The sequence below is a fragment of the Schistocerca gregaria genome, chromosome 1, assembly GCF_023897955.1.
Source record: "Schistocerca gregaria isolate iqSchGreg1 chromosome 1, iqSchGreg1.2, whole genome shotgun sequence".
NCBI lineage: Eukaryota > Metazoa > Arthropoda > Insecta > Orthoptera > Acrididae > Schistocerca > Schistocerca gregaria.
In genome coordinates this window covers 832199286-832211690 of record NC_064920.1, presented here as the reverse complement: position 1 = coordinate 832211690, position 12405 = coordinate 832199286, and the positions used below count along the sequence as shown (strand labels likewise).

Below are 12405 nucleotides of genomic sequence, written 5' to 3'. Positions count from 1 at the left end.
TTATGTCTCAGAACATATGCGAACAAACAACTGACATTGGCAACTCCATGGAACTGTTTATCTACTTGGTATTTTACATGTCTGATAATTTCTTGCCGGCCGCGGTTGTCTAGCGGTTCTAGGCACGCAGTCTGGAAACGCGGGTCTGCTATGGTCGCAGGTTCGAATCCTGCCTCGGGGATGGATGTGTGTGAAGTCCTTAGGTTACTTAGGTTTAAGTAGTTCTAAGTTCTAGGGGACTGATGACCACAGAAGTTAAGTCCCATAGTGCTGAGAGCCATTTGACCCATTTGAACCATTTTGATAATTTCTTTAGACTGATTATTGGATAATGAGAATGGAGAATTGGCAGTCAGTGAAGATAGTAACTGTAAACTGGTAATGGCAGTTTTTTTAATAAAAAAAGATGCAGTTGTGACTTAAAAGTATTTCCAGTAGTCAGCAATCACTGAATTTGTGGCCATTCAGTGGAAAATAAAACAAAATTGTCTAATTATAGTGTCCTTCACTATGCGGTTAACATGTATATCAGTTTTCTAAATGCCGTTAATATCTGTTTCTGTTTTAAAATTGTATAAATTTGATGCGCCTAACACGCTGCTACAGATGTGCTCTCTGCATCCATGCTGAGGGCGGCTTTTGTTATGGCCGTACTGCTCACCAAGTGCTGGTGCCTGTGCTGAGAGTTGGCGTTCCAGGCGATGAAAAATACTTATCATCTAATTTTTCAAAAACTATTAGGCCAAAAAAGTTTGTTTTCACACACTCAATACAAAACTAAATTTCTTTTCGTTATCCACCAGACTTACTGTGCTGCATCAAAATGAGTAAAACATTGCATGAAATTTTAAAGATTTTTCGGAGGTAAAAACACACTTGTAAACTGTGTGTATGGTTAATTTTAGCTCTCACATTGCAATGAATAAAATATAGATAAGATATCGAAATTTTATTTAAAACTGATAGCAGGATACTATCTCAGTTCGTTCTCAAATTATTGGGTTTTATATCCAGCAGACGGTCATGCGCAACATGTCCATTCACTTGCTTGTGAATCGCAAATCGTGCTCATAATAATCTTAATATCTCGTAAATGATTCAAGGTATCTAAATGAGGTTTTTGCAAATGGTAGCAAGCAGTGAGACGCAAATGTTGCAAGCTAAATACTCGAAACTTTTTTTCGTTCAGATAAGTAAGTAATTCATCTACAGCAGTAAGAGGTTGGCACCTGAGGACTCATACAGATGTCCATAGCGCTGTAGGAAAACCCAGGCAGTATGCGTGTACAAGTCCACACCACCTCAAGAACATCATAGCAGGACACATATACATGTCCCCAGCAGTGAAATGATGGTAAAATATGACCCTTGAGCAAATGAAGTACTACTACCACCTCTACTACTACTACTATTACCTCTGTTTTCATATAAATTGAAAACTGACATTCTATCTGTTTAGTTTGTACCAGTTTGTTCAGTTCTCTAAGCAGTATGATTCACTTAAACGTCCGTTGCATAGCTTCTGCAATATTTAAATATAGACCACAGACATAAACTTTAGAAGTTACATATTTGGAAGCACATGCTTGTCATATTTGCCAGATATTTTTATGTTTCTCTCATGTTGCTTCCCCTTACACCATGAGCTTTGAAGAAATGTTGATTCATATAGCAGACTATCTATCAACACGAAGGTGGGTATAATACTGATGGGATTTGTTGCCAGGAATGCTGTTGTAGGGGAATGTTCAATTACTGGAGAATATTGGCTTTAGGGAAGTACTGAGAGAAGAGAAAGGTTTCTGGAATTCTGCAATACCTTTCCACTGGTTTCAGCAGATACTCCTTCAAAGCAAGAAAGTAATAATTACCAACACCACCAACAGTCTTCAGCCATTCCCATCCATGCTTCTCATTTATGTTTTCTAGTATCATTTACTCACCTTCCATTGATTGTCTTCTTGATATTTTACCCTTCTCTTGGAATCTAGTACTGCCCTTGCTTCTTCCATGTCTCTCATCCATTCAACTCAGCACATGTCCCACATAAAATTTTCATTACAGTCTTATTTACTTCTTCCACTCCAGTCTGTTTCCTGATCCATCTGCTTGTCTTCCTGTCCCTCTTAGCAGATTTCAATATGCATCATTCCATTGATTACTGAACAAAGCTAAGTGTTCTAATGGTTTTCTTATTAAAGTCAAAACTGGTTATAAACTAGTCATATTAGAAAAACTTGAAGCTTAATTTTGAAATTCTGTTCAGTTTACCAGAAGCATGGAGCCTGATAAGAAATTTCCACACAATCAAAACTGTAATTAGCAGCCCTAGTAGAATTTTTCAGATACTTGAACTGTGAAAACAGAGGGAACTTTGCTGATGCTTCAGTTCTGTTTGCTTCTAGTGCAGATAGTTTTTAGTATCTAAGGTAACAGCTTAATAGAACATACTCACAAGGAGGTCTGAAAATCAGTGGTAATAGGGCTATAAGCATGAATAATGTATACAATGAACGTAATACAGTATAAAATAACAGTGACAGTGAAGCCATAGAACTAGTTCATGAATTTTTATATTTATGTGACGGCAATGCATGGGTGGAAAAGAAAAGAAATAAACAGAATGGCTATCCTGCATGGAATAGCATAGGTCTCTCCAGTCTGTCAGAAGGATAACAGGGCAGATGCAAAAAACTGCAGGCCTATCTCAATCATACTAGTTTATTGCAGGATTTTGGAATAAATTCTGTGCTCATATATAAATGACTTCTAAAGATAAGTAAAAAATGTCATTAGACGTCAACACCAGTTTCACAAGCACCAATTGTATGAAATGCAATCTACTCTGTTTGTCATTCACCCCAGAAGTTTGCAGGTTACTGTTCACCTGGGATATAAATTGTCTGTTCAAGAATGAATTTAGCTCTCTGAAGCTGTCTTGCAGGTGGCACAGTTGTCTGGTCACATTAGAAAATTGTTGTAAAGTGTGAGAAAACCTGAACATACTTAGTATTTGATGTAAAGACTAATATCTGAAACTCAGTATGCATAAATTTAATGTGATGCAGGTAAATAGTTGATAAGCCTTGGGTAATTAAAGTTCCGTGATAAGAGTAGCCTCCCTTGCAGACAGAATTACTAACACCTTTGATGTAACTACACCAACAACAGCTTGGTGTCCTTAAATTTCTGGCATTTGCAAGTTGTGATGGAAGACTGCTTGTCACCCTTGTTGGTGATTTATTTGCAAATCCAACCTTCCACTTTGCATAATACATAGACAGCGTTTAATGAGACTCAAACTATTTTCCATTCACTATCATGTCAGGCAGGAGGGAAACAAGTTTTAAGACAAGTTAAAAATGTGAAAAACATCGATTTTTAGAAAACAACCAACAGATATGACATCTTGTACATGCACTCTGCTCGCCACGTCATGGCGTTTTGCTGTGTTATTTGCTAGCAGGATTATCATCTTGTTTCCATTATCTGTTATGTTCACTTAGCACTTGGCAGCCAAGCAACATACGCCCCCCCCCCCCCCCCCAAAAAAAAAAAAAAAAAGTCAATGTGGTGAAAAGTTTATGTAGATAAAATACGTCATTTTTAACATAAATGAACTAATCTGGACAGTTCTGAACTTCAGTGCCTCTGTGTCACCCAGGATGAGATATTCAGGGATACACAAAATTCCATTTCTTACTTTGAGGTGTTAAATACTGGTGACGACTGAGAGCCTTGAAAACAAAAAAAATATTTCTTATTTACAACATTTAGCTCTTTTGAACCAAAGCAACAAATTACTGACGTATGCATGTATGTCAGTAAATCTCATAATCTTTTGCCAATGACACACTTCACATCATTTTAATATTAACAATAACCTTGTGTAAAAGTAATACTACAGGTGTCTGCAAAGTATCTAGTTATTGGCCATCAAAAATGTAAAGAGATAGATTTTAGCAAAGAAGTGAGCACATTATTTTAAACACTGGCAGCAATTCAATTCAAACAGCATCACAGACAAAGGATAGGAACATGTCATACTGAACGAATTATACCAGGTCTCAAATGAAAATGGTGTTGTTGTGGTCTTCAGTCCTGAGACTGGTTTGATGCAGCTCTCCATCCTACTCTATCTTGTGCAAGCCTCTTCATCTCCCAGTACCTACTGCAACCTACATCCTTCTGAATCTGCTTAGTGTAGTCATCTCTTGGTCTCCCTCTACGATTTTTACCCTCCATGCTGCCCTCTAATACTAAATTGGTGATCCCTTGATGCCTCAGAACATGTCCTACCAACCGATCCCTTCTTCTGGTCAAGTTGTGCCACAAACTTCTCTTCTCCCCAATCCTATTCAATACTTCCTCATTAGTTATGTGATCTACCCATCTAATCTTCAGCATTCTTCTGTAGCACCACATTTCGAAAGCTTCTATTCTCTTCTTGTCCAGACTAGTTATCGTCCATGTTTCACATTCATACATGGCTACACTCCATACAAATACTTTCAGAAATGACTTCCTGACACTTAAATCCATACTCGATGTTAACTAATTTCTCTTCTTCAGAAACGCTTTCCTTGCTATTGCCAGTCTACATTTTATATCCTCTCTACTTCGACCATAATCAGTTATTTTGCTCCCCAAATAGCAAAACTCCTTTACTACTTTAAGTGTCTCATTTCCTAATCTAATTCCCTCAGCATCACCCGACTTTATTCGACTACATTCCATTATCCTCGTTTTGCTTTTGTTGATGTTCATCTTATATCCTCCTTTCAAGACACTATCCATTCCGTTCAACTGCTCTTCCAAGTCCTTTGCTGTCTGTGACAGAATTACGATGTCATCGGCGAACCTCAACATTTTTATTTCTTCTCCATGGATTTTAATACCTACTCCAAATTTTTCTTTTGTTTCCTTTACTGCTTGCTCAATATACAGATTGAATAACATAGGGGAGAGGCTACAACCCTGTCTCACTCCCTTCCGAACCACTGCTTCCCTTTCATGTCCCTCGACTCTTATAACAGCCATCTGCTTTCTGTACAAATTGTAAATAGCTTTTCGCTCCCTGTATTTTACCCCTGCTACCTTCAGAATTTGAAAGAGAGTATTCCAATCAACATTGTCAAAAGCTTTCTCTAAGTCTACAAATGCTAGAAATGTAGGTTTGCCCTTCCTTAATCTAGCTTCTAAGAAAATCACTGACAGAAATTACTTGATGTCTGTATTTAGTGTGACTGACAGTGTGTTGTCAAAATGCAGCCTTTTAACTGACATGGAGCATGCAGTGTTTTGCCAGTAAGGGAAATGCATTTCATGAGTGGAAGAAATGGTTTCATTTATGGACCCAGAGGGTGCTCAGAATATTCTCTTCATTGCAATCCTACAGAAGAATGATAACTTCTTAAATGTCTTAAATGTATGCAGCATCATTGATTGATTTGGTAAAATTAATCATCACCATATTCATCTCTATGCCACATGAAACTGTGCTGCAAGTATTGTATTGCCGAAATTGAAGAAAGCAGTGCTTTAATGAAGGAAATACATTATAATGATTACAATGTGACCAATAAAAACTTGCACCAAATATGGGATTCAAATGTGGATCTCCTGTGTTTAATGAGTTCCCATCTTTACAAATTACTTGAACACACTTTGTGAGCAACTCAAATTCTCACAGCCAAGTTAGTGTACTTCTACTTTATGTGTATGAACACTCAGGAGTGTTCCAGTAACTAATGAATACCACAATAGAGGGAATGGTTGGTAGGAGGATATGGTTTAATACTTCCTCAGTGCAATATAACATTTATTTAACAAAGAACATTTATTCTGAGAGAGTTTGAGCCAAAACATATGAGACTGAGAATTTTAATCAGTCAAAAAGTGCTCTGGCTGCCTAATTGATAAAAACAATCACTTCTGGAATGTGGAAGATCTGACTTCCAATCCTGTGTGTGGAAAGTAATCATAAATGCAGTACTGAATATTTCAGTATGGTTGCAATGTAACATATCAAAATATTCAGTATTTTATGTGTGACGTACAGCATGTCCTCCTAAATGCTGAGGAGTGCCACAACTTTCACTCATATTACTACTGCCAGTATAGCAGCAGTCTATTAAGTTCATTCATCCTACCTCGGGCATGGATGTGTGTGATGTCCTTAGGTTAGTTAGGTTTAAGTAGTTCTAAGTTCTATGAGACTGATGACCACAGATGTTAAGTCCCATAGTGCTCAGAGCCATTTTTGAACCATTAAGTTCATTCAGCTTTCCTGTTATGAATACTAATGTAAAACTGAAATAAAATTTGTGGACCATTATCTACTTGGGACATGAATACACTGAAGCTGACCAAATGACCAGGGTGTTCTCAATTTTTTCATACTATATAGAAAGAGTAAGGTAACCACTTGTCAATGTTTTTACCATTGCTCAAATTAACGGAAATTAGATTTGACAGTTGCCACTCATTGCTGTCAATGAATTGTACAGACTGACTCAAAATAGACAGAAGCTAGAGCTCCGCTATAGATTCCAAGTGAGATCATGTGTTCTTCACAATAAAACAAAGATCATCTGCTGACAGTGGCAAGGAATATTACATGAAATGTATTTGCCTGATATAGACACTCACAAGGTCACATTATTGGAATACTCTGGGCATTTTTCTTTAACACACTGTTTGATAAGTGTCAAATTATTAAAGTCAAGATTGAAGATTTGATTTCAAGTGGTCCATTATTTTGCATATATGAGAAATACAATAGTGATATGATTTGGACTACAAGTTACGTTGCAGAACTTTCCTTAAATGGTGATTATGGGAGGTGGTTCCAAGATTAAGGGACAGCTAGGATGTATCATATTAAATATTACTATGCCTGTAAAACACTATCATTTTCAGACTAACATTTAAGTTTAAGACACAGATTTACATTCCTCTAACTTGTAACTCGGGCAATGGTATGGTCTAGTGGGTAGAGTGCAACCTTCCGGCCTTGAGAGTCCTGGGTTCAGTCCCAGGTAGGAGTGGGGATTTTCGTCATTCCACTCCATTTAGGATGAGCCCAGAGCCAGTTATCCTGCTATCAAATTGAGCACTTGGGATCTTTCCTGGGGGTAAAAGGTGGCTGGGGCACTGGACTCTTGATCCTCTCCCTCCTATGCTGTTGTGGCGTATGAAAGGCTACACTCTACCTGCATTCAGGCCCGAAATCTGCAGATTATGCACAACAGAATTTACTTTGGTTTCACTAATTTGTAACTATGTTCCCCTATCTTCTCATGGGAACATTGTGTTAACTGAGACGTATATTATGTGTATTATTGTCTAAATGGATCTTTGTTTTTACCAGTTGTTGCAATTCTTACTGGTGTTACAGGTGACACCTGAGAGTACACATTACACACTTCGAACTCAGCACATGGGTGAGGATGGTGTGTGGTCATCAGCATTCGAGGTGTCAGGTGTATTTTTAGGACATACAACTATGTGGCTGCAAATGCACAACAACAGCGTGGACGGTCCACTGATGCGCCGGTCTCCACCTGTGCCCGTCACTGTGGTGCGCCCGGACCGTGCCATTGACCATGCCTTCAACTACAGCGTTGCCATCCTTGCATCCATCATCTACATCAATTTTGGTTGCGCACTAGACATTGCAGTGCTTACAAAGACACTTCGCAGACCCATAGGACCTGTCATTGGCCTCGTGTCACAGTTTTTGTTTATGCCTCTGGTAAGTGAATGCAGCTTCTTGTGGTAAAATATTTATTCAGTATGAAATATTTATTCAGAGATGTGAGTGAAATGTTTATTAGGTACATGAAAAGCACAGTAATTAGGATACATAACTCTTGATGTACAACTGTGTAGACAGAATCACTTTTGTTTTGTCTTGGACCTATTCCTCAGTACTGTGTGCATTTCAGTCATATGTATCTTTCCTGATGTTGTAGTTTTAACAAACATTATTCTACCTTGTCACTATAAAGCGTACTTAAGAAATAAACATATATATCTAGTAAATTATCAAGTTGCTGCTCACCATATAGCAAAGATGCTGAGTCGCAGATAGGCACAACTAAAAGACTGTTACACAATAAGCTTTTGGCTAACAAAGCCTTTGTCAAAAATAGACAACACACACACACACACACACACACACACATACACACGCTCGCAAACGTAACTGACACACACATGACCACAGTCTCTGACAGCTGAAGCCAGACTACATTCCTGGATTTTCCATTGTTTAGTAGCTTATTTACTAATTTTGTGAATTTTGAAACCAAAATGTGGGAAACATTGTACACTCATTTCTGTATTGGAATAAAACTGTTGAACCTTTAAATTTTTCCTAATAAAAATTTTTCAAATATGATTCTATTAACATATTTTGAAAAGTTTTAGTCTCAGGTAGGAAATTCCAAAACATTGAAAATTCTGCTGCTGATTCAAAGGTCCATTCTGGAAACAATCCTCTGGGCTGTAGCTAAGCCATTTCTTTGCATGTCTTCTTCTTCCAGGAGCACTAGTCCAGTAAGGTTTGCAGAGAAGCTCCTGTGAAGTTTGGAAAGTAGGGGAGAGATGCTGGAAGATGTGAAACTATGAGTGTAAGTCCTGAATCTTGATAAGACGGCTCAGTTCTGAGAACATTGCCCATGAAAGGCCAGGTTTCCAGTTGGATCTATTGAGCCTAAGAACACCAGATGTTGGCTTCATCCCAAAACATAATGATGGTGTGGTGTATGACATTGCACATGTACAAACAGAAAGAGAACATAACAATGACAAACTGACAATAATTTTTGCATTTGTATTAGTTTTTTGAATGTAGAGTGCGGTGACAGATTGATCTGTTGTGTAGCCTGAGGTCTAGATTAGTGTGGAATGTGACAGTTCAGTTGTGAGCAAGTCTGAAATATACATGCTTTTCTCTCTAATACATTATTGATTAGTATACCCTCTAACAAGTTTTTCATTTTTTATTCATTCTTTCATTTACAAATTTTCTATTCATCATTCTGTAAGCTATGTAATGACTCATTCTGTGACAAAGTAGCTCTGGCTTACATGATTCCACAGAAACTGATTGATAAATAAATAAATAAATAATAAATACAAAATATTAAATGCAGTGGCACAGTGATCTGTTACTTCATCCAGTTCTAGGTTATATTGAAAGGTGACAGTTTTGTCATGTTGGTGAAGAGATATCAAACACTTAAGGTAATCTTATCATTTTGAGTCCCAGTCTGGCACACTGGTTTAATCTGACAGGAAGCTTCATATTTTATTGTAATTCTAAGTACCTTGGTTAACAGTTTATTTTGTTCTGACTGGTTTGTGTCCAGCATTGAGTGTTTATAATTATTCCTGCTGTTAGTGTATTTATTTCAATATTAATGAATTGTAATTGATATGCACTTTGATTTATGTGCATATACCGGCACGGCAAGTATTATTCAAATTTGACTGGTTACAGTGTTCTGTTCTACTGATTAATCAGGCATTTACAAGTATTGTACTTTCAATACATACAGACTGTGTACCTGCCTTAATGCGATACTAAAACTGATGTCTCATCTCAAATTATACACTTTATTGCTGTTACAAATGCGTTGAGTAGCATACAGACTTATGAAACTGGATGATGATTGTCTAGATTCTTTGCAACGTCCCCCTCCCTTCAACCTCCTACCACATCTAAGTGAGCCATTTACTCACTGGATGGACAGATATTACTTCTGTGAGTAACTGGATCTCAGTTATTGACTTCTGCAATTTTTTGTTGCAATAAGAATTGAAGCTTCATTTAACATGAAACAAAGGGAAATCTTCAGTTTCTAATGGGATATATATCTGCAAGATAATATAGTTTCTACTGTGTTTGATATAACATATTTACTGCCTCAATTCCACTGATATAAATATCAGTTACAAATATAATCTGGGCAAATGTAAATATCAAAAGTGAACAGAAAGAACAACCAAAAATTCTTTTCACAGACTTGTTGTAGATACTGTAAGTGTAAAATACTTCATAGGAAACATGCTGAATATAAATCATCTTGTAGATGAACCTTGTTGTTTAAAGCAGGTTCCAAATCTGCATCAGAAGGTATTTATCCTGCTTCCACTCCTTGCTTTTGCTGTCTGTGGTCAGTCATCTCCCTTTCAGGAGCCTGATCTCCACAAAAGGACCTGGGTTTCAGAGTTGCAAAGGAGGTCCTACTAGTTTGAAAACATAAAATTGGCAAGAGTCTTCAGGAACAGTGATGCTCTTCATAGGGTTGAAACTAGGTTCATTCGTGAGAAACACTCTCCAATATTCACTGATGGATATTGGTATGCAATTAGTTGTGTTTACCAGAGGTAGTAATAACATTTTCTTTCTTCTAAGAACTCTCGAAAACCTCTTACTGCTTTTGCTTTTCTTTTGGGAAATCTGAATCTCTAACATATTTTTTTTTAAGTTTCTTCCTCTAAAAAGGAACTTCCATATTGTGAGGCCAGTAATAAAGATCTGGTAGTTTAGTGAATGAAGAGATACCATCTTCATTATTTCGAAGTCTATTTTCAATTGCTTTCTTTACAAAACTTAATCTTTTTTCTTGGGGATGAGAAACATTCTCTAATCTTGCAGTTCATTTCAACTCAAACTCTAATAGAATTCCACACTTCACCTTAAATTCTTCAACACTGAATACAGAAGTGAACAACTGGCATTATGACATCATTGCATAATAATGAAAGCAGTGCCTCCTCAAAATTTGTTTTAAAATCTGACCGCATAAGACTATTATTTATTTCTGTGCCTCTTAACATTCACATTTGGAACAATGTCAATAATAATTTACAGGTCAATAAACTTGTAATGTTTCAAAAGGCTGTTAAATTGGCTGCCACGACACCTGAAAAGAATATCAACATAACGTTAACAAATGCATCAGATATAGACAAAATCCAATATCATTACTTGCTTTTGCTTATAATGTCAGTAATTTATGATTTTTCTGCTTTTTAATATGAATGAAATGTAACTTTTTCTCCTCTGAGAATTCAAAAAGTTAAAGGGGATGCATCTCCAAGCATACTTTCAGAAATTCAGCACTGTGTATATGTAGTGTATTCTTTCTTCTTAATTGCATATATTTTTTTAAAAAAACTTGAACATTGCTGGATGCAGCAGCTGTACAATTGAATCTTTGTCAGGATAAAATGAAATACAGCAAATCACTTTCTGAAATGAAAGTTTTATTCAAATCCCCTGAACTAGGTTTCAACATCTTTAAAAATGTCATTTTCAGAGTAATCAATTGTTACACCTATAATAGTTAACATTATATACATTTTGAAAAGTAGGTATACAGAAAAAGTGAAAAATAACACACTATCATACAATGAATTATTTACACTTGACAGTTATATAATATTATGGAAGCATGTTCAAAAAATTCCAGAACATTTGTAATTTGTAGCCAATGGTGTGTTGGAGTGAAATGTGGGTTGGCACCCCTGCACATGCCTGTGTTTAATGTGTAACTGCCACAAGCTTCACTGTTGAATGTCTGTTAGTTATAGTTCTCCCAAATGCATGGTGCCACCTCACTCAGTCACACAGTTTAAAAATAGCCAGACAGAAAGCTAAAGGTGACCCTCATTCAGGATGTCTTTCGACATCTACCAATGACTCTCATGTCAGGAATGTCGAGGAAATTGTGCATGCCAATTGAAGACTGGCTGTCTGAGAGACTGCAGAAGAATGTAACATTCCAGTTGGATCATGTCATGAAACCCTGACATCATGTTGCCATCAAATTTGTTCCTCGGCTCATGAATTGTGACCAGAAAGACCCTCAACTCTCAATTTGTGAAGAGCTTTCGGACTGCGCAAATGAGAACAAGATGTTCCTTAAGAGAATCGGAACTGGTGATGAGACATGGGTTACAATTATGATGTTGAGACCAAGGTTCAATCTTCACAGTGGGCTGGGAAAGATTCTGCAACACCATAAAAAGCTTGTCAGCTCAAGCCAAATGTCAAAGCCATGCCAATAGTTTTCTTTGACATTGAAGGATTAGTTTGTCATGAATTCATGCCACAAGGATAAACTGTTAATTAATGGTACTATTGGGACACATTGTGATGCCTGCAGGAAAATGTGAGAAGGAAATGGCCTGAAATGTGGCAAGGCAATTCACGTGGCTTTTGCATAAAAAAAACACAGCCATACATTCATCCCTCTTGGTGCGTGACTATTGCACAATGAACAAAATCAACTGTGCTGCCACATCCTCCATACTCTCCAGACCTGGCCCCCTGCAGACTATTTTTTTATTTCCAAATTTGAAAACCCTGTTGAAAGGATGAAGATTTGC

General features: G+C 37.1%; 1 protein-coding gene across 2 annotated transcripts in view; it reads left to right on the top strand.

The window, feature by feature from the left end:
- Window positions 1-12405, top strand: part of LOC126272082 (ileal sodium/bile acid cotransporter-like) — a 230355-nt gene that overhangs the window by 192832 nt on the left and 25118 nt on the right. For both annotated transcript variants that reach the window (XM_049974655.1, XM_049974648.1), the window contains exon 3: window positions 7400-7756. In XM_049974655.1, coding sequence (XP_049830612.1) covers window positions 7400-7756 — 357 coding nt within the window. The remainder of the gene's footprint in view (window positions 1-7399; window positions 7757-12405) is intronic.